This window comes from Bos javanicus, chromosome 5 (assembly GCF_032452875.1).
Source record: "Bos javanicus breed banteng chromosome 5, ARS-OSU_banteng_1.0, whole genome shotgun sequence".
In the NCBI taxonomy this organism is placed as follows: Eukaryota; Metazoa; Chordata; class Mammalia; order Artiodactyla; family Bovidae; genus Bos; species Bos javanicus.
Window position 1 is genome coordinate 40,301,691 of NC_083872.1, and position 24,084 is coordinate 40,325,774.

The window sequence follows — 24,084 nt, forward strand, 5'->3', positions numbered from 1 at the left end:
CAAATGGAAGCTCAGGGGTATGTCCTGAGTAGAAAGTCATACTTGACTACAGAAAATATTTGGAAGAATGGTGAGAGATAAAGAAAAATCAACTGGAGTCAATTTAGGGTAAGTTTTAGATTCCAGATGAAGATGTAAGATTTGTGACTAAATGAAGTCTGAGGTAAAGAAAGAAGAACAAGCAAAGAGCCTTGGAGTTACATTACAACCATGAGAGGATCAGGCCTCAGTGGGAAACCCTTGGCCCAGTGATGCAAATGACTTTCAAAACAGGAAATTGGAAGTGGGTGTTAGGAAGATAGACTTTCAAGATGTACCTTATGAATAATTAAACAAGGAATTTGACATCAATAAGCTAATAATATATATACAAATATAGCTAAAGGTGTAAAAGCTCCTCTTTTTAAGAACAAAAAGCAGTTATGTTCATTCTTATTAATATACACTAACATCAGCACCTATGAGATGGTAAGTATCTAAAACAAAAAAGTTTTTGGCATATCTTTACAATACTCCCTGTATAAAACCATTTATATAAGTAATAGGGCTAATCTAGCAAAAATGACTAATACCAATTATTTTAGAAAAATGTATCTAGAATTAAATGTGGTTCTGTATCTGGCCTGCTTTCCTTCCCCAGAAGGGGTCAGGACTTTTGACTCATACCACATCACAAGAACAGGATTTAAAAGTTTGCTTTCTAATTTTTTTCCTGTCCAGTCTTGAGCTAAGCAGCCCAGCTCATCATTTTACAATTAGAACCTCAAGATTGGCTATGTCCATACCAGGCCATACTCATAATATATCTCTATGTCCCACTTATTTACTCCTATTTGTGATTTATGGATATATATATCTCCATATATATGTTTGTGTTTCTTTTACTTCTTAATCATATTTTGGGGCCACTCAGGGCTTCGTATACCTAGTATGATGTCTTGTAGGTAAAAGTACTTGATAAATATTTGTAGAAATCGTAAACAAAATACAAATACAGAAATTGTGCTTATATGGCAGAAAGTGAAGAGGAACTAAAAAGCCTCTTGATGAAAGTGAAAGTGGAGAGTCAAAAAGTTGGCTTAAAGCTCAACATTCAGAAAATGAAGATCATGGTATCCGGTCCCATCACTTCATGGGAACTAGATGGGGAAACAGTGGAAACAGTGTCAGACTTTATTTTTCTGGGCTCCAAAATCACTGCAGATGGTGACTGCAGCCATGAAATTAAAAGAAGCTTACTCCTTGGAAGGAAAGTTATGACCAACCTAGATAGCATATTGAAAAGCAGAGACATTACTTTGCCAACAAAGGTCCGTCTAGTCAAGGCTATGGTTTTTCCTGTGGTCATGTATGGATGTGAGAGTTGGACTGTGAAGAAAGCTGAGCGCCAAAGAATTGATGCTTTTGAACTGTGGTGTTGGAGAAGACTCTTGAGAGTCCCTTGGACTGCAAGGAGATCCAACCAGTCCATTCTAAAGGAGATCAGCCCTGGGATTTCTTTGGAAGGAATGATGCTAAAGCTGAAACTCCAGTACTTTGGCCACCTCATGCGAAGAGTTGACTCATTGGAAAAGACTCTGATGCTGGAAGGGATTGGGGGCAGGAGGAGAAGGGGACGACAGAGGATGAGATGGCTGGATGGCATCACTGACTCGATGGACATGAGTCTGCCTGAACTCTGGGAGTTGGTGATAGACAGGGAGGCCTGGCATGCTGCGATTCATGGGGTCGCAAAGAGTTGGACACGACTGAGCGACTGATCTGATCTGATCTGAGAGTTTACAATGTCTCAGCACAACCATGTGTACAACAATCACTTTATTTTCTCCTTCAACCCTGAATCAGGCAGGCTACTGGTAGTAGAAAAGAGGGCATTATATTACTTGAACCCTCCAAAAAATATCCATGCTTTATGGCTTTTATATCTATATTCAACTCATAAATTATCCTGCCTTTTCTAAAGCAGAGGATAAAGCTCATCTCCATTCTCTTAAGCTCTCTCCCATTCTCTTTAACTCTGAGTTGGTCCTTTCTGATTTCTCTCCTCCACTGCTACTGTTTTACCTAATTTTAATTTATTTTATTCATATCCCTAGATGTTCCTATAAAAGGATTTGTACCTCTTGTAATTTTATCCAATCCCTTTAGCCTTGGTAGAAGCTACTGGATGTATTTTATTTTTCCAAAACAACCCACACAGATAGGTTGGAAGCAAAGGTCATCTTTCCTTTGGAAAGCATTTCATGCCCCTAGCCAAATGGACAATAATCAGGAGCAGAGGGACTCTGTGTCACCTTTCTTCAGCCAAGTCTCTTGCTACCTGTTTGCTATTTCTGGGGTTAGAAAGAGAGGTGAGTACTTTGCACAACAGAGGCAAGTACCCGGAATTAGGACTGAGAGCTCAAGTTCCTGAGTTTCAACTGAGTCAGTTCTGAGTCAGGTCACTTTTTACAGATAACAGTGTAGAAAATCAGATTTTTAACTGTATAAGGTCAGGGGCTTCTCTCTGTTAAAAAAAAAAAAAAAAAACAAGGGTAAAATATTATATTTAAGGAAGAAACAGACAGAACAGGCTCCATCTTGAAAGCAGGACTCCATCTTGAAAGCAGGCTCCATCTTGAAAGCAGGACTCCATCCTGGGCCGGACTGTGGACTTTGAGCTATATGCCCAGTATTTATGGAACCGACATACTAACTGGAAAACCAGACCCCCTCCCCCGACCCATGAAAGAGCCCCAGGGCTCGTATCTAGACTCTCCATCGCCTAAAAGAATACACTAATTATCTGTGTAACCAAATAGAATCATAAATTCTATTATGCTTATTGGGGTATGACCACAGGTCTATTGATAATTGTCCACTGTTAACTACCTAGGCTTAAGGCATACGAATCACAGGTTTAAGGCATATGAATCACGGGTTAATTTTTATTGTATCTTTCTTTTCCTTTGTTCAGAGTAGTTTCAGAGAATTTGGGGAGGTGGGTTTGAACACATACACTTGGGGTATATAAGATTTTCACAAAAACTGATTGGGGTCCTTGGCTAAGAGGAGACTCTGCCTTGGGCCCACCATATAATAAACTGCACTCCACTATCTGCATTGTCCTTCTGAGTGAGTTTGTTTCCCGGAATGTGTGTCTACAACAGTATATTAACCTGACAGGTATTTAGATTGGTTGCAAAAGGATATAGAATAGGAGACATAAATCTTACTTTAATACTCAGATCAAAAGACCCTTCTTTAGAAGGTCTTATTTTGATAACCAGCCCTGAGCAGTAACGTAGAGATATATTTTCAAATAGTTTTAGCCCATAATGCTCAGAATTAAAAAGACAAATTCTAACTGTTCTTTGGAGGAAAAGAGAAGCAAGCCTTATGGGTATTGAAAGGCCAAAAGTTACAAGGTTTTGGTTTGTGGTGCTTTGTCATATGCTTTATATTGCTGTGCCTTCTAAGCCACATTGATTAATTCTTTGAGCAGCTTCAGAAACACACAGAATGACCTCCAGTCTAAGAAAAAGTAGATGTTTCAAAAATAACTCCAGGCAATATATCACGTGTTCTAGATTCTCCAATGTTGCCATAGTAAATGCTGCTATTTCCTCAGGATTTAAATACAATTCAAATCCTCAGGAACTTCCATTTCAATCTAAAACACAAGTTTTTGAAAGTACCTGGAAACCATTACCCACTTGGGGATTATAGCTGAAAAAAACTAGTCCATTGTTTGAAAATGAAAATGGGCATTTAAAGGCTTCTCTCTGGCACTGACACAACTACTCTGTGTGATGTTAGAGGCTCTAGACCCAACACAGAGACCATTTGGCAGGACTCGGGGAGGAGCCAGAGGTGTGACAAAATTCCTTAAAGAGAAAGAGAAGTAGATTGCACTTTGGCATCCCAGAGTGTATGATTCACTGATTCTTCTCTAGGGAAAATTTGCATGTAGCCTCATAAAAACCCAGAAATTTATATTTGAAATGAGAACAACAAAAGTGAAGCTACAGGAAAGCATCAAGAAAATAGTAAATTTTTAAAATGCAATCTCCTACAAGGAGCCTAATTATTTTTTTCATTTTTTAAACTATTACTTTGGCAAAGATTTAAAAAAAATACTAAATACTAAGTAGCAATGTGGTAGAAGAGAAACTCATATACTGGTGGTGGAAGTAAAAACTTATACCTTTCTACAGTGTAATTTTGCAGTATAACTCATGAGCTTAAGCATGCTTACACTCAATAATTTAAATTACAAATGTTTATTCTGAGGAAATAATCTAAATAATCTGAATAATTCAGAGAAACATTTATGTACTGAGATGATAATTGCAGAGATTTATAACAATTCTAGTCTTCCATATGATAGAACTTTAAACATAAGGACATTTTTCTTCATTTTCTTTCTTTTTTTTTTGAAAACATATCCAGGATTCTCTCAATTGTTCCTCATAGCACAGTTTCCAGGCTATTTTATATTCTGGCCAACCTTTCTCTTCCACACAAACCATCACCAGAAGTATTCTATAATTTTTCCTCTGAAAGCAGTAGCATATAATCCAACATAACATTCTAAATCTGACCTGAGCATCTCGAGGAACTCTAGGAATGGTATCAAATTTATGTCGTTCATCCCCAAAAATGCTCAAGAGAAGTAACACTTCCAGTAGCTTGTTTTGGAAAGATGTGCTTTCCATTATTTCATGTCATTATCCTAAATTTAATCTTTAGAATGTTGAAAGCTGGTATCTGAAAAATACCTATTGGACACCTAAAATAATTACCTTCATAAAACTGAATTTAATTTGGCACCTCCTGTCTTCAGTGGACACCACTATAAATAAAAACCATGTGAGTTTTATTTCTGCATTGGTTGCCAAAATTATTTTTCACTTCTATTTATTGAAGGAGGAAACAGACAGAACAGGCTCCATCTTGAAAGCAGGACTCCATTTTGGGCTGGACTGTGGACTTTGAGCTATATGCCCAGTACTTATGGAAATGACATACCAACTGGAAAACCAGACCCCCCGGATGGAAGAGCCCCAGGGCTCGTAGCTAGACACTCCACCTAGGTGGAGAGTCTATTCACCTAAAAGAATACCCTAATTATCTGTGTAACCGAATAGAATCATAAATTCCATTATGCTTATTGGGGTATGACCACAGGCCTATTGATAATTGTCCACTGTTAACTACCTAGGCTTAAGGCATACGAGAATCACGGGTTAACTTTGTATCTTTCTTTTCCTTTGTTCAGAGTAGTTTCAGAGAATTTGGGGAGGTGGGTTTGAGCATGCACACTTAGGGTATATAAGGTTTTCACAAAAACTGGTCGGGGTCCTTGGCTAAGGGGAGACTCTGCCTTGGGCCCACCGGTGTAATAAACTGCAGTCCACTATCTGCATTGTCCTTCTGAGTGAGTTTGTTTCCCAGAACACATGGCTAAAACATTAGGACACAATCACAAGAGAACAATACTGATACTACTAACAAGAAGAATATATAAAATAATATAAATAATAATAGTTTTTTCAGAGCCCATCAGAGAGTTGAATTTGTGAGGAAATCTAATGAATTAAATCATCATTGATAGAGTCATGGGAAGAGGAGGAAGTAGTCACAAATGTTCATAAGAAAAACTCAGTTTAACTTTTCATAGATATTTAAAGACAGAGTGCATGCTGGCATGACTTTTTTGAATCCATGGGAAATAAAGGAGAGTCTTTTCCTGTTGACAAGTTCTTTTTTGTAGGCTTCACCAGATGTATTCAATAAAGTTTGGAAGCAGAAGAGTGCTGAGAGACCACCTTTAAAGGCAATGTTTCTATATCTCACTGATATTATCGGTAAAAATATGAAGATTATTCTGATAAACTCAGGTAAATCAGGTAAGCTCTGATTACTCTAATGATTAATCATTAAGGTTTTATATTTAGAGAATTTCATTAAATTAGCTAAATTTTTATGCTAGAAAATATTCATAATGCAAAAGAAAGCCATAAAGAAGGAATAGAAAGACATAAACATGAAATATTTAGAAGGCAAAAATATCAGGCAAATATAAATTCAACTACACCAGTGATAACATCAAATGTTAATGGATTAAATACTCTAATCAAAAGGCAGAGATTGTAGGCTAGATATAAAATAAGATCCAACTATATGCTGTCAACAGAAAATATACTTTAGATTCAACGATACAAATAGGTTGGCAATTGTAAAAGATATAACATGGAAACAGGAACCATAACAAATAGAAGCATCTATGTTAATATCAGAAGCACCCTATTCAAATGCAACTTTTGTTTCCCAATCTCCCTTCTCTGTTTTTCTTTAGCACTAAACACCATGTGACTTACTTTACATTTTAGTTAGTTGCTTATTACAATCTCTCCTAGTAGAAAGTAAGCTCTTTAAAGATAGGGCTATGGCGTTTGGTTTGGGGTTTTTTTTTTTTTTTTTTTGCTTTTTTTTCCCTCTCATTTACTCACAGCTGGTCCATTATGAATCCAGCATCTAGGATAGATTCAGATACACGATGGCAGCTCAATATGTATACATTTAATGAATGAACTTTATAAGCCTTAATTAGTTGCTAAGGATAGAATAGTGAATCAAACAAAAGTCTTCCTTCTCATGAAACATAATTTATAATAGAATAATTTTTTTTAGTGAGAAGCATATTTTATTGAGCTACACAGTAAGCATACACAATTAATGGAGATGATTGCAATTATTATTCCTTTCTCAAAGCCAAACCAAATTTTAAACATGTGTGTATTTCATTTGCTCTCCAGTATCTATAATTAACATCAATTTGACTGGATATCGAAGATCATCTACTGTTTTATTACTGTCATCCATTTTCATTCTATTTGGAGAAGCAGAAACTGCTTGTGCATTATTTTATCAAATATCTAAATGGTTTAAAAAATTGTTTTTCAAATGGTTGGATTTTGCCAAGTATGTTTATAAATAATTCTTATACTTACAAGCATAATGTAATAGAAATGTTTCACTTGTTTCTAATTCATTTGAACTTCATAAACTTATATACAGAATTGCTCAGTTGTGTTCAACTTTTTGTGGCCCCATGGACTGCAGTGCACCAGGCTTCCCTGTCATTCACCATCACCCAGAGTTTGCTCATACTCATTTCCATTAAGTTGGTGGTGCCATCCAACCATCTCGTCCTCCCCGTCCCTCCTACCTTCAATCTTTTCCAACATCAGGGTACTTTCCAATGAGTCAGCTCTTTGCATCCAGTGGCTAAAGTACTGGAACTTCAGCTTCAGCATCAGTTGTTCCAATGAATATTCAGGCTTGATTTCCTTTAGGATTGACTGGTTTGATCTTCGTGCAGTCCAAGGGATTCTCAGGAGTCTTCTCCAACACCACAGTTTGAAAACATCAATTCTTTGGCATTCAGCTTTCTTTATGGTCCAACTCTTACATCCATACATGACTACTGGGAAAACCATAGCTTTGACTAGACGGACTTTTGTCAACAAAATGATGTCTCTGCTTTTTAATCCTCTGTCTAGATTTTTCATAGCTTTTCTCTCAAGGAGAAAGAGTCTTTTAATTTCATGGCTACAGTTACCATCCACAGTGATTTTGGAGCCCAAGAAAATAAAGTCTGTAACTGTTTCCATTGTTTCTCCATCTATTTGCTGTGAAGTGATGGAGCCAGATGCCATGATCTTTGCTTTTTGAATGTTGAGTTTTAAGTGAGCTTTTTCACTCTCTCCTCTTTCACCTTCATCAAGAGGCTCTTTAGTTCCTCTTTGCTTTCTACCATTAGGGTGGTGTCGTCTGCATATCTGAGGTTACTGATATTTCTCCTGGCAATCTTGATTTCAGCTTGTGCTTCATCTAGCCCAGTATTTTGCATGATGTACTCTGCATAGAAGTTAAATAAGCAGGGTGACAATATACAACATCGATGTACTCCTTTACTAATTTTGAATCAGTCTGTTGTTCCATGTCCAGTTCTAACTGTTGCTTTTGACCTGCACACAGGTTTCTCAGGAGGCAGTTTACGTGGTCTAGTATTCCCATCTCTTGAGGAATTTTCCACAATTTGTTGTGATCCACATAGTAAAAGTCTTTAGTGTAATCAATGAAGCAGAAGTAGATGGTTTTTCTGGAATTCTCTTGCTTTTTCTATGATCCAATGGATGTTGACAATTTGATCTCTGGTTTCTCTGCCATTTCTAAAACCATCTTGTACAGCTGGAAGTTATCGGTTCAGGTATTGTTGAAGCCTAGCTTAGAGGATTTTGAGCATGACCTTGCTAGCATATGAAATGAGTGTAATTGTGTGATAGTTTTAATGTTCTTTAGCGTTGCTTTTCTTTGGGATTGGAATGAAAACTGACCTTGTCCAGTCCTGTGGCAACTGCTGAGTTTTCTAAATTTTCTTTCTTTAGACTTAAATTGAAAAAAAGTAGGGAAAACCACTAGGCCATTCAGGTACTGCAGAGAATTGTTTAACAATAAAATATATCCTGTGCTGTGCTTAGTCGCTCAGTTGTGTCCAACACTTTGCAACCCCATGGATTGTAGCCCACCTGGCTTCACTGTCCATGGGGATTCTCCAGGCAAGAATACTGGCATGGGCTGCCATGCCCTCCTCTAGAGGATCTTCTCAACCCAGGGATCAAACCCACGTCTCCCACATTTCAGGCAGATTCTTTACTGTCTGAGCTACCAGGGAAGCCCAAGAATACTGGAATGAGTAGCCTATTTCTTCTCCAGAGGATCTTCTCAATCCAGGAATTTAACCAGGGTCTCCTGCAATGCAGGTCAATCCTTTACCAGCTGAGCTACCTGAGAAGCCCAAAAATGTGTCCTAAATCCTTGTTATAGATTTCAAATATATATTTCATTAATTTCCCATGATAAGAAGACATTATCCTAAAAAGGTAAATTTAAATTAAAACTTCTCAGGGAGCAATAAAAATAAATTCCATTATGTAAAGATTAAAATGAGCAGGTTTAAGTTATGCTGGGACTAATTCTTGTTGTTGGTTTTTTTGTTTTTTTAAAGGAGCATTCTATTCACTTTTGTCTTTTTTTCTTCCCTTTGTGACAACAAAGGCCATATTTTATGCCTCTTCCTTATGCATCTAAAATAAATTCTAATAACTACAAATTTGGTTAGATATATTGTCAACAATGACAAGGATTAACAGGCTGTTTTATCAAAACAATCCTCTATCTTTTTTTATATCTGAGAAAATAAGCTAACATGTGATATTGAAGACTGGTGATAACAAATGACAATGGTAATAACTTCTACACAAGGGAAAGTACCCACTTACTCTTATAATTTTTTTTTCTTTTAGAAAATCTGAATAAAATATGAGGGGGAAAACAGTTGAGGTACTAAACTTCTTTTAAAACCTGTTTTGAGGAAATTCAAGCCAGACAGGAACATACTCGGAGTTATGCCAGTAAGATTTAAGTGTTTAATCTTTATGATCAACTGTCTTTTTTTTTTTTTAATGCAGAGCTATAGTACCTCTGTAATTTGATAAAAAGGATAATAAATAATGCTATAGATACCATTTGTCAATATAACACCTTCTCTGTACTTTTTTCCTAATACATCTTAGACTTACATATAGCTCAAATAAGAAACCCAGGAGGCCTCTCTTTGCTCCCCCATTATATTAATAGATTAGCCATGCTGCTTCGTCCTTTATAGCTTTAAAACATTTAGTTTGTTGTGGTTTTGTTTACTACCAAAGTGTGGGGTTACTAAAAAAATAATTTTTTTAAAGAAAATTTTCAGGGTAGAGAAGACTCTTGAGAGTCCCTTGGACTGCAAGGAGATCCAACCAGTCCATTCTGAAGGAGATCAGCCCTGGGATTTCCTTGGAAGGAATGATGCTAAAGCTGAAACTCCAGTACTTTGGCCACCCAATGCGAAGAGTTGACTCATTGGAAAACACTCTGATGCTGGGAGGGATTGAGGGCAGGAGGAGAAGGGGACAACAGAGGATGAGATGGCTGGATGGCATCACTGACTCGATGGACGTGAGTCTGAGTGAACTCCAGGAGTTGGTGATGGACAGGGAGGCCTGGCATGCTGTGATTCATGGGGTCGCAAAGAGTTGGACATGACTGAGTGACTGAACTGAACTGAATACAAGAAAAAAGAATTCATCTCAAAACATGAACAGATTAATCAAACAAATAAACTCACCTGTCTTCGCATCTTTCCAATCATCCGAAAGAATAGTCTTCGTCTGGATAGTGTACTTAGATATAGGACTATGATTGTCTGAACCACGGCTCCAAGTAAGTGCCACAGAAGTGGCTCTAATGTCTTCTATTCGCAGACCACCTGGAGGGCCTGGAGGGCCTGGAATGAAAATATGGGTAATGAATCAATGAATCCCATCCAGTGAATTGGGTGCATATTGGCATACAAAATTGTCTTCCTTGCAATTAATCTAAAGAATATTTACACAATGAAATCAGTGTTGCCACATTCCTTTTAAGCATAAACTATAAGAAGCAATACTAATGGTACTTATAGTTTTTACTAAATGATTTCATGATGTCTTTTTATGAAAAGAGATAAATACCATCCTTTAAAATGGCATTATTATTCAGGATATATATGATAATCTTTGACTCATAAAATACAATTGACATCAAGGAACCTAACAGATTTTAATCATAGTGAGATTTAATGAAATTTTGCTGAATAAATGAATCAGAGCAGATAACACTGCCTAGATATGAGGATAGTTAGTCATAGTTTCATTCTGCCTCCCCAAAATGGAACAAATACTTTTTAATAATTCTAAATGTTATAGTTAATTTATTTTACTTGGAGTAGAAATTTCTGAAAATGACTGTATGTACCATTTTGGGTAATACAGTCTATGTTAGTTAAAGTAATAGAAATAATATTAACAGAAATATTTCTATGTATATAAAAGGTAGAAAACAACTATTAATTCAGGCATACCAGGAATGATCTAAAAACATCAAATAATATACTGAAGAAACAGGTCAGAAGAATTATACTGAAGAAACAGGTCATAAGACAATGTTAAAAATAGGATTTCACAGATGCTTAATAACTCAGTATTAATATTATTCATTTATTCTCTAAACTGAGAACACTGTGTTGAGTGGGAGAAATGAAAAGATAAATGAGACATAACTTTTAGGCTTTGAACAGATCTTTGTCGTGAAAAGGGTGGAATGGCACAGTAAATAAGCGACTGTGAAAGACAGTAGCAAATGCCAAGTTTATGGTTTACAGCATACTTAGACTTTGCATCATGATGTCTTCTTTTTAAAACTGTGAGAAAAAGTTCTTTAGATGGTAATGTAGTGTCTATCACTTACAATGCTAAACAAGGTTCTGTTGCCAGAGAACTCCTAAGATAGACATTTCAGACAATGACATCACTTTTCTTTGCATCAAAAAGGAGGCCATCCCCAATTGAATTAGGCACAGTGAACAAAATAATCAACAACGTTAGCAGAGTGGCAAATTTTTAAAGTATTAAATAAAACACATGTTTTTATCTTTTAGGTGAAAGCAAATACAAAGAGAAATCTTGAGAGCAGCTAGAGAAAATGGGCACATTATTTAAGTGCCTTCCCGTTTAAATGTCAGATCAGCTGCTTTATCTCCAGGGCCTTGTTCTCCACATGGGCTTTGGTCTTTACAGAGGTATAGATAACACTCCAAACCTGCACCAATTTCTTTGTAATTGGTCCCAAAGAGAAAAATGTGTATAGAACAACACAGTTGCATTACTACTAACAGTAAAATAACACAAGACACAGCCTATTTATGATAGTAACTTTTATTTAGAAGCACAAAACATAAATTAATAAGGGCAAATAGATTCTTATAAATATATATGTAATAGTATTTTTATACTTACTGATGTTAATTAAAAGTAACAATAATATGCCATCCAAAATTAATGAAAATAGCCACATAAATTATATAAACCACATTTGATATTCAGAAAGAACATGTTGCATTTTCCATATGTAAAGACTACATTGAAAAACAATACACATTCTTGATCAGAACCACAATGTTCCTTACTTCACATTAAGCATCAGCCCAAGTCAATTACTGAGTGGAATATTTCAGAGTATTAAAATTAAAATTTAGAAATGAAAAATTAAAAACTATATTTTTTTAAAAAAAGAGAAAGTCTTATAATGCAGGCATTCATACACTTTTTCTGAGCATAAGGAAATGTTAAAGGGAATTTAAGGCAAAATCGCCATAGGTTAGACTTTTATCATTAAGGTGTAAATCATTTCCCCACTATTACTCTCTGAAATTTTCGGATGGCAAATGAATGACTTTTGGAAAGGTCAGGTTAAAGCTGCATATTAATAATGCATTAATTGGGATACTATATGCATAATAATTCATCCCATTCACTGAGGAACAATATGAAGCAAAAGGCTGTAATTATATTTATGCATTTCTTTCTTTGATATATGCCTGGCCTATACTGACCCTTCTTAATAAATATTTGGTGAAGATATAAATAAATTTATCACATTGACCTTCAGAGCTCTGTAAACATAACAGTTATACACAACACAATCTCATTCTTTCATTTGCTCTGAAACTGTATTGCATTAAGAAGGTGAAATTGAGAAAATAAATGGAAAGGAGTTGGTTGATAACCCCAAAACCATAGTGTGGCAATGTAACTTGGTAGTAATTTACCAAGTAGGTTTTTTTCCATGTAGTAATTAAATACAAATATCCCCTAGGAAATACCTGAGAGGAAATATACTACTAAAGAACAGAGATTTTAGAGTTTAAAAAGGCTTGATTTTAAATTCAGTGCCTTGATTTATCTTGGGCAAGTTTATCAAATTGACTAAGCTTTCATTTTCTCAGGTATAAAATAGGAGTAATAAAAACTGACCAGATTGTTGTTAGGATTAAAATAAAAATCTTTAAGGAATGTAGTGCTAGGCCTGGTTTACAGAAAGCCCTTAGTAAATTTTAGTCTTAATACTATCAATGTTACACCTGTAAGAGCTTTCTGCACATCTGAGCTGTTGGATAGGATTAATATTTGTATAATAATTAACAAGGATCTGTTTATCAGATTGTTCTGGTAAACACCAGTTCTTTCCACTCAAAATTAAGTTGTTTCTGGTAAATTTTTTGGAGATAAGGAAAACTGGTCATGTGAAGGCCCTCTAGTGTGTACAAAGGATGCAGCGAAACTAGAGTGGTACTGTGGAGAGAAACGTGGCCAGCCTTGCACTGTCTCCCAGGAGAAAGGTTTTCTAAGCAGTGTAGCTCATGTTACTTGCTCCGTTTTTCTGTTCAAAATGGAGAGAAAAGTGCTGTGGCAGAAAATAAAATAATGCAGCCACTAGTTCCTCAGCACAAAGGCAGGCATTTAGAAACTGACCATCCTTCTGGACATAGCCAGAGTGGTTATGAACCACTTTCTGTGTGGTTCAACGGAATCTCACTGGCCACATCCATACTCACTTTTCCAAAATTTGTCTAGGTTCTCAATGTATTTACTATTAAATCACTGACTACTGGCAAACAAAATAATATATTTTAGTAAATCCTTATTATATCTGAGTCTTTTATAATTCTTACAAATAACCCTAAAATGTAAGCACGTTATTTTCACTCCTTAATAGATGAGGAAATCCAGACATGAATAGATTAAATAAAATAACCACAGTCATCCAGCTAGCAAAGCTAAAGCTAAGATATGAACACAACCGATTCGCCATCAGGCTTTTCATTTACTACAGTGAAAACAATCATTTAAAAACAATATTACCAGATTCAAATTAAAAAATGGCCTTGACAGCTTTCCTTTAGAGACCTTTTGTGTTGCGGAGAATATGAATTACTTGGGCATTACTGTGCATTTTTGGGAAAATGATAAAAACTGTGTTACATTGATTATAGCTTTTTATATCTTTTTTGTGATCTGTTAACTCAAATAAATGAAGATAAATACATCACATAAATACATCATATAAATTCCTACTGTATTACATCCTAAGGTTTTGTTTTTATTATTGTAAAAGTGTTTGGTAATCTTTCCTGAAATTTACCAATTTTTTAGGAAAAAAAAAAACCTATGTATGAACAAAATACAGATGTGATTTCCACTCAGTCTCTTTCATATATAAAATAATTAGAAGGAAAAATGAACAGAAATACAATTATTTCTCAATTCCATCATTTCTTCTTTAGGATTGTAGTAACACTCTGTGAAATAGTTTAGTGACATTTGAGGAAATAGTCAGTGACATTTGAGGAAAAATAGAAGAAAAATTTTTTTTTCAAAATGATTATTCACACATTATAAGTTGACTATATTTTCTCCATCAATAATTTTTTAATTTATTTTTTAATTGAAGGATAATTGCTTTACAGACTTTTGTTTTCTGTCAAACCTCAGCATGAATCAGCCATAGCTATACATATACCCCCTCCCTTTTGAACTGCCCTCCCATATCCCTCCCTATCCCATCCCTCTAGATTGATACAGAGCCCCTGTTTGAGTTTCCTGAGCCATATAGCAAATTCCTGTTGCCTATCTGTGTTACATATGGCAATGTAAGTTTCCATGTTACTCTTTACATACATTCATCCTCTCCTCCCCTCTCCCCATGTCCATAAGTCCATTTTCTATATCTGTTTTTCTATTGCTGCCCTGTAAATAAATTCTTCAGTACCGTTTTTCTAGATTCCGTATATATGTGTTAGAATACAGTATTTATCTTTCTCTTTCTGACTTACTTCACTCTGTATAATAGGTTCTAGGTTCATCCACCTCATTAGAACTGACTCAAAGGTATTCCTTTTTATGGCTGAGTAATATTCCATTGTGTATGTGTACCACAACTTTATCCATTCATCTGTCAATGGACATCTAGGTTGCTTCCATGTTCTAGCTATTGTAATTGAAAAAGACACATGTATCCCATTATTCATTCCATCAATAATTGAGATTCATTTTCATTTAAGTCAAGTGGCATAGAAGATTTGAAACTGGGATCCTCCAAGATTAAACAGGATGCATAGTAGTCAAGCATCATGAGTCAGTGACAATACTTAGCCAAAAACCTTAATGCACTTTCTTCTGCTTAAACACTGACTGGCTTTCTAAACAACTGTGGTTGGAATTGGATCCAACATACTGTTGGTCCTTCTGGGATTCCACTCCACATAGCACACATTTAATATAAGCTTTGACACTAAACAGGAGACACATCCCAGTGTCATCCTGTTTCCACTTGTAATTGCTCAGTAAGCAATTAAGAACAAACCATCACATATAATATCCTATCCCGTGGTTCACTGTTTATTTTTACTAAAATAGTAAATCATAATGAAAAGTTTGAATGCTAAATGTCAATGAAAAGCTTAATGAAAAGTTCAGTGTAAATTATTGTCCCTTTTAAAATAAAGTAATCTGAAAATAACAATGCTGAAAGAACATCAGTTATATTAAGGCGGGTGGCTTCTTCTTTACAAAAATACATCAACTGAAGTCCCTTTTTTACTACAAGCCTGTTCTTGTTCTGAAAATTAGTTAAGACAACTGCTTTATCATAAGGTAATATAACACAAATTGATGTGTGGTGTTGTTGAAGCATGCTGCTGCTGCTAAGTCGCTTCAGTCGTGTCCGACTCTGTGCAACCCCATAGACGGCAGGCTCCCCCGTCCCTGGGACTCTCCAGGCATGAACACTGGAGTGGGTTGCCATTTCCTTCTCCGTTGTTGAAGCATAAGGCTGTATTAAGATGAAGCTGAATATTAAATGGGAATATGGTAGTTTTTAACCTCTAACAATGGTATTTTAACCTTCTACTTGATAAAAACGAACTTAGATCCCCATTAGAAATGAGAATGAGGTTAAAGGGAGGTAAATGAATCAATGTAATTCTAGTTGATATTGATACAGTTTATCTAAAGAAACTGGAGAAGGAAAGCTTCTTTTTTTCCTGGCACTTTTCATACTTGCCATGTGGTTTCCTTTCTAATTTTTATTGATCCTTTCCCAAACTATATTCATATCTGATGGTATATATTGCTGGTATACTTTCAACTAGAGATGGCTTAAGGGGCCCACAATGCTGATTCATGTACATCTCCATGGCAATATTTATGGATATAGGACAATCTCAAATTATTTTTAAAAATCTTATTAAAATGGCAATTGCCCTAGATCTCCAGTCTACATTCTAGGATGCTTCTTTCTGTGACAATAATTGAGACTAGAAAATGAGAAGTAAAAAATGATGGAAATAAGTAACATTTTGAGCCAGAGACATGTATTCCTTTAAGATGGCTGATCAATTGTTTTTTAATTACTTAAATATTTGGGATTTATATATATTTCTCTCAAAACTTCCCTAAGAGTTCTTCCAACCACAGATGGGAATGCTACAGTTACTAAAGGAGATATTTATATAATATCCCATGCCTAAGAGTAAGCCTATTTAAGAAGAGCAAAAGTATTTCTTGTGAAGAAATAAGAATTTTAAGCATGTTTGTTTGACCAAAGCGGGGCAAGGGAAATATTTTCAAATAATGAAATTTAAGCAGTTCCAATATTACTCTCTCATTTCTACCCATGTCCTTCCAAAAAGTCTTGACCTTCCTTTCAAAATAAAGATCCAAGAAGGCCGATGCTAGGAGTTAACAATTAAATATGTATACATGCTGTTAATCACTTTGTTATCTTCACTTAAATCTAGCTACTGAGATGACAGTTTTCTCCACATGCTGTCCAATTTCACTTCCCAATTCCAGGAATTGTTCCAAAAACCCTACAGGGCCATGAGCAGGCTTCAGTTGTTTCTTGCTGCTCTATGTCTTTTCTTGCCAAATTATATATATGGAACCAGGGTACAGAAGGCCACGGGAAATAATGCCCCTTAGCTTACATCCTAATTAAGATAACTCATTAGTGAATTTGACAACAGGTTTGTTCATTACCTGCTTGGGTAAATCAAACAGTCCATTCAGTAGCAATACTCTTGTATTATAATTCACCAATTTTTCATATTTTTTTTCAGATAATGAGCTAATTTCTGAGATATGTAATTTCAAAGAAAGACAGGACATGAAAACACAAAAATTTTACTTGGCCATCATATGATGTACTGGGTTAGTTCAGCAGACAGTTTTCAGATATTAGTAAAACTATATCATTATTTTCAAGTATCTTTCTGTTCAAAGTATGTTTAGGTGTCCAAAAGGAAAAAATCCTCTAGGAATTGGATTTTGGCAGGGGGAACTTCAGAAGCTACAATATTGAATTAATTAGTAAAATCTAGTATAATGTGTTAAAAAAAAGTTTTCACACAAATAGTGAGTGTCAGCGATCACCAGGTTGGAGGCAGGCTTGCACAGACGGGGAGAAAAGGATCCACCATGTTTTTCTCTCCATCTTTTCTGTTTTTACCTGCAAGAGGAAAGATCAAGGCTGAAGGGCAAGTGTTGATGCCCATTTAGGAGCAGGAAGCCATGTACTTTGAAAATTTGTCATATATCCTTAATTGGTAAGTTGAAATACGAACAAAGAACAACTTCTAGACATTGTGGATGAGAGTCCAAAAAGGAGAAGCCTGAAGAGACAAGCTTTGGCCCATTCAACCTGTTTCCCTCACAAATAGTGACTGACTTTCTAAAGAATAAGAGTTGTAACCGAATCCCCTCTTCCCCTCTATAAACAAATGAAACAAAACAAAAAACTCCTAAAGCCTTTGTGATTTCACTCCACAAAGAACAAGTCTACCTACTGAAAATATGTTTGTGCCTTCAAGACTTCTAATTAAGAAAAAAAGCTTGAGGGTAAATTTAAGCTGTGACTTAAAAAATTAATCAGAGATTGGAGCTGGAAGTTGTAGGAACCTGTGTCTTGAGAAATATATTTATTATTCATGTCTATATGAACATTACGGCAAAAGGGGAGCGAAGTAAAAGAAAATGTTTATAAAAAGCCATCATGGGCAACACGTGAACTGGAGTTGTTATTATTCTCTTACATAAATATGGACTCTGAGACCTACAAGACCACAGCTTATTCAGCAGGTGAAGTGCTCTTTAAATCTATGCTCACATAATACCAAAAGCCAGACCATTCCCTTTGCATCACGTGGATCTTTTAATGACTATATCATATATCAGTATAACTATACCATTATAGAAAATCATGACATTAACAAGATGGTCATCCTCCTATGTTTCCTTACTATAACTAGGGATAGTTTGATTATAATTAAGCTATTTTGTAACCACTAGTATCCTCCTAGTTATAGTTATTTAAATAGGAGTAATCATGTATAGAAAAACTTGCTAGGAAAATTGCTGACTACTTGTTGCAAATTTAGTCCTATGATAAACGGTAACAAAGGTTACTTAATGCATTTGTCACCTCTATGTGTCTTTCAAATGTTAGAGATTTCCAAGTCTTTTGATGAGAGCTGAAGTTGATAATTTTTGAGATATTCTTTTTTCTCCCTTTCAAATGAAGTCTTGGTATTTTTGCAGAGAGAGAGGGAGTTGTGAACAGTCACACAGGAAGCCTCCCTAAACAGATGCACATTAGACTGCTATTTCTTGAATTAGTTAACAGTAGCTTTCAGCCTTTGAAGGAATATATCAAATAGTGGTCCTCCAAGTTGTTTAAATCACAATCAGAAGCACCTGGTGTCTTCTATTCAGGAACAGTCCCTTGCCCCTGAAGAAATTCTCAGAGGTGGGCAGGGGGCTCAAACACTGGCTGTTGAGGCCCTGAAGAATGTAGTGAGCTGATGCTCAGGAGTATATTCCTCAGTGTGACAGAGTCCAGACTACTCTGTGACACACCTACATTCTAGTGGGTCACACATTTTTTGCTGCTAAGAATATTGAAAATTCATAATTTTGTACATTATTTTTTTGTAAAAATGAAGCAGATTCAAGTATATCCTTTTAATTTTGCTAGCTCTTGCTTACCTTCATCCCAATGTACTTTCAGATAAAGGGGTTGGTGTTCCAGCAGTGTCCTGGGAAATGCACATGGACCCCAACCAAGTTCCTCACCTCACCCCATGTCCACAGAATGACTGTTACTAGCACTGGACAATTAGAAGTCAAAATGACATTTTACTTTTTTGGAAAATAAAGAAATCTTTTGGATGTATTCCAGAATCTGCATTCACTCATGAGCATATCAGTCAGTTAAACATTATAATGGAAAAGTGTTTGGCAGAGAGAGCTTCCCATTGTACTAATCTAATGAGATATCCTAAGCCAGATTTAAACACATGTATGGGGGTCTAGCACACAAGGACTGAATCATGTAGTCACCTTTAAGGAGGAAACAGGGAAGGTGTAAACCAAAAATAGCTGGCTTTGTAGAATACCAATAGAGATTCACAGGAGGTTGGATTACCCTTTCAACATCTCTGCCCTTCTCTTTAGTCTATCTCACTTAACCCCAGTGATGATGGTAGTCAGATGAGCTATGTGATAGGAATTCAAAAGGACAAAAATCCCCTCTCTGCAGCTTCTTAAACTGACCACAGGTTTAGAGGGTAAAGGTTTTCTCTGATTTCCTTCATTTTCTTTTGCTTAGGTATAAAAAATTCTGTGACCCAGTCAAACTCCCAGGTTAGTGAGGTTGGCTGGTGGGAAGAAGATGGGAGTGGCAGGAAGCCAGTCTGCAAAAGGTACCATGAGGAAATAATTGCACATTTCTGAAACTCGAAATGGCAGATTTCACAAAAATCATATCAAAAAAATTGTTTTGCTTAAAAAGAATTATATGCCATTGAGTCTTCTGTTGATTATTTTTTCAATAATGAAGCTCAGGTGTTTTCTATTCTTTTTTAAATAAAATGAACCAAGAACAGAAAATATTAAGAAATTCTAATTTCAAGTAACTTAAAAGTTTACTCTGTAAATTAACTTCTAATTATCAATGCCTCAGGGTGTTCGGGTGGACAATTTAACTAATTATAAAACAAACCATATATCAACAGTAAAAAAGGATGCAAAATAAAAATTATCTGATCTGATTTTATATCTGGGGAAGTTAAATATTAAAGAAAAGTGAGAAAGATAAGTCCTTGCACTTCTAACATGCAGCAGTTTTGTTAGGATGACCTGAAAAAATTTATATGAAAGTTCTGTAGACACATACATTTTAATCTAAAACACTTAAACATTTTGAATGAACTATTTTTAAGGCCAAAAAACACATTGTAAAAATCAAGTTTAAAACTATCTATTATGATTTATTTACTCTTTTTGCTATTGTAATTATAATTTATAATGTTAATAGAGGAAAAAAATATTATAGCTTTCTTTTGTCATCAGACCTATCATAAATACATTATGGGCAAAAATAAAATTGCAAAATTTGCATCAGTAACTTTTATATAAAATTAACATTTTTTATCAAAAAAAGGCCTACATTTTAACTTTTCACATTGATTACTTTATCTCTGAATATATTTGAATTAGTGCTTAATTAAATTGCTTTGCAGCAATGAACTGGGCATTATATATGAAGTGGGACTCCCTATATTCAAATCTTATTTTTTTGCTTAGTAGCTGAATAACCTTAGGCAAGTAACTTAGCCTCTCTGGGACTCAATTTCCTCATGTGTAAAATGGAGATAACAACAGTATCCATCCATCTCTTGAAATAGTGCCTGGTAAAAATAAACCTTTAGTAAATATTATATATCCTTGAATAATATAATAACTGTATACTTGCAATATGTATTTTGTTATTATATATAGTATATGATTTGTCATATATTATACAATTAGAGATACCAAGGGAACATTTCATGCAAAGATGGGCTCGATAAAGGACAGAAATGGTATGGACCTAACAGAAGCAGAAGAGATTAAGAAGAGGTGGCAAGAATACACGGAAGAACTATACAAAACAGATCTTCACGACTAAGATAATCATGATGATGTGAACCCTCACCTAGAGCCAGACATCCTGGAATGTGAAGTCAAGTGGACTAAGATAATCATGATGATGTGAACCCTCACCTAGAGCCAGACATCCTGGAATGTGAAGTCAAGTGGGCCTTAGAAAGCATCACTATGAACAAAGCTAGTGGAGGTGATGGAATTCCAGTTGAGCTCTTTCAAATCCTAAAAGATGATGCTGTGAAAGTGCTACACTTAATATGCCAGCAAATTTGGAAAACTCAGCAAGTGGCCACAGGACTGGAAAAGGTCAGTTTTCATTCCAATCCCAAAGAAAGGCAATGCCAAAGAATGCTCAAATTACCGCACAATTGCACTCATCTCACATGCTAGTAAAGTAATGCTCAAAATTCTCCAAGCAAGGCTTCAGCAATAGGTGAACCGTGAACTTCCTGATGTTCAAGCTGGTTTTAGAAAAGGCAGAGGAACCAGAAATCAAATTGCCAGCATCCGCTGGATCATGGAAAAAGCAAAAGAGTTCCAGAAAAACATCTATTTCTGTTTTACTGACTATGCCAAAGCTTTTGACTGTGTGGATCACAATAAACTGTGGAAAATTCTGAAAGAGATGGGAATACCAGACCACCTGACCTGCCTCTTGAGAAACCTGTATGCAGGTCAGGAAGCAACAGTTAGAACTGGACATGGAACAACAGACTGGTTCCAAATGGGAAAAGGAGTACATCAAGGCTGTATATTATCACCCTGCTTGTTTAACTTATATGCAGAGTACATCATGAGAAACACTGGACTGGAAGAAGCACAAGCTGGAATCAAGATTGCCAGGAGAAATATCAATAACCTCAGATATGCAGATGACACCACCCTAATGGCAAAAAGTGAAGAGGAACTCAAAAGCCTCTTGATGAAAGTGAAAGAGGAGAGTGAAAAAGTTGGCTTAAAACTCAACATTCAGAAAACTAAGACCATGGCATCCGGTCCCATCACTTCATGGGAAATAGCTGGGGAAACAGTGGAAACAGTGTCACACTTTATTTTTTTGGTCTCCAAAATCACTGCAGATGGTGACTGCAGCCATGAAATTAAAAGACACTTACTCCTTGGCAGGAAAGTTATGACCAACCTAGATAGCATATTAAAAAGCAGAGACGTTACTTTGTCAACAAAGGTCCGTCTAGTCAAGGCTATGGTTTTTCCAGTGGTCATGTATGGATGTGAGAGTTGGGCTGTGAAGAAGGCTGAGTGCCGAAGAATTGATGCTCTTGAACTGTGGTGTTGGAAAAGACTCTTGAGAGTCCCTTGGACTGCAAGGAGATCCAACCAGTCCATTCTAAAGATCAGTCCTGGGTGTTCTTTGGAAGGAATGATGCTAAAGCTGAAACTCCAGTACTTTGGCCACCTCATGCAAAGAGTTGACTCATTGGAAAAGACTCTGATGCTGGGAGGGATTGGGGGCAGGAGGAGAAAGCGATGACAGACGATGAGATGGCTGGATGGCATCCCTGACTCGATGGACGTTACTTTGAATGAACTCCGAGAGTTGGTAATGGACAGGGAGGCCTGGCATGCTGCAATTCATGGGGTCACAAAGAGTCGGACACGACTGAGCAACTGAAGTGAACTGACTGATACATTAAATTATGTAATAACAAATATTTTTATTTTATATTAAAATATGTGTCTTTCACAGCATAAAGACTGGAGCTATAAATATATATTTTGCCAATGTAAATTAAAATTAATTTTTAAAATTTGAACTAATTGCCATTTATTCACGCTCATAAAGGCTTGTGTATATCACTGATTATCTGTACCCCTCTTGTAATTTGACATAGTTGTCAGTTTAATTTGGATTACTCTGGTAAATATACATTAATATATTAAGATCATTATGGACCAGTGAAATGAAGATCCAGGCTATTTAACAAGATCCAGGCTATTAAGTTCTGTAAAGCTTTCCTGCCTTCTCTCCTGGAATCAGAGTGAGGAGAAGCAAGTTTGTTGATTGTTTTTTTAAGGGAGCCCTGGATATAAACCCACTGTAGCAAAGAATAAACTCCAGTTTGCCAAAACCTGACCAGTTAGCTTACTAGACAAAGAGAACAATTAACTGAAGAAAAGAAGAAATCCTGCAATGAAACTTCTCTCACTGTACTTCAATGAGGAAAAAAAAAGTAATTAAATTTATTCAGTGCATTCTTCATAGTGTCATCTACCAGTTTATAACCCTCATATTGTTATTTTTGATTTTTGCATTTGTAAAATGAAGGGTTAAACTAAATCACTTCCAAGATCCATCTTAAAGTTTAAAATATCATATCTCAGTCTGAAAGAACTACACGTTTCATTGATATAATTGAACATTTCCTTGAATTTATGTCAATATACATTGTTTTGACATTAAAAAATACAATTTCAAATTATTACTGTACTTTGTAACTTTAGCAGTAATTAGGAAAGCTGCTATTTTTACTAGAGCTTTTATAAATAGAACTACTAGTAATTTCTAGCTTTGAAACAATCAAGCTACTTCTAAATTCTGCATTTATGATAAACAAATATGCATTTCAGCTTTAGCATTTAACAGTTACGGAGAACTGACGCTTAGTAGCTTGTGAATTAGTTGATTCTCAATGGAAATGAGAAAGCTTAATTTCTGGGCAATCTTCACTATTAATAGATGTATTACTGCGGTATAGAGCCAACTGGGGTCAGGATGCCTCTGAATGGCGCCTGGTCAGTCATTGTTCCAACCAGTGTGGGCAGGGAGGGCCATTTTCCTGTCTCAGCCTACAAGGACTGATGAGATGGAATCTTTAGTCTGTCTCTGTGGCAAATTTTCTTGGCCAAAGTGGAAAGCAAAGGCAATTATCCAAGAATCTGAGGTAAATGTGTGTTTTTCTGACCCAAATACTTGAAAAACTACCTCAACTATTCTCTTTGATTTGGCGGTGATGATCTGGACACATCTTTCTGCCTATATAAGTGAATCTCTTTTCTGGATGTCTTCACTAAGAGTGAGTGTGTTAGTGGGTGAAGGGTGGTAAGGTGCATGCATAATTTTATGTCTGTCTAACTTTGTGTGTATATCACATGAAACTTTTTAATCTGTCCT

At 35.8% G+C, this 24,084-nt stretch overlaps 1 protein-coding gene across 4 annotated transcripts in view; it reads right to left on the minus strand.

Annotated features, from left to right (window-relative positions):
- Positions 1-24,084, minus strand: part of CNTN1 (contactin 1) — a 409,422-nt gene that overhangs the window by 85,219 nt on the left and 300,119 nt on the right. For 2 of the 4 annotated variants that reach the window (XM_061416436.1, XM_061416437.1), the window contains one exon: positions 10,217-10,375. In XM_061416436.1, coding sequence (XP_061272420.1) covers positions 10,217-10,375 — 159 coding nt within the window. Of the gene's footprint in view, positions 1-10,216; positions 10,376-17,134; positions 17,476-24,084 lie in introns of those variants that run through there. The other 2 variants (XM_061416438.1, XM_061416439.1) reach the window with 1 other exon arrangement.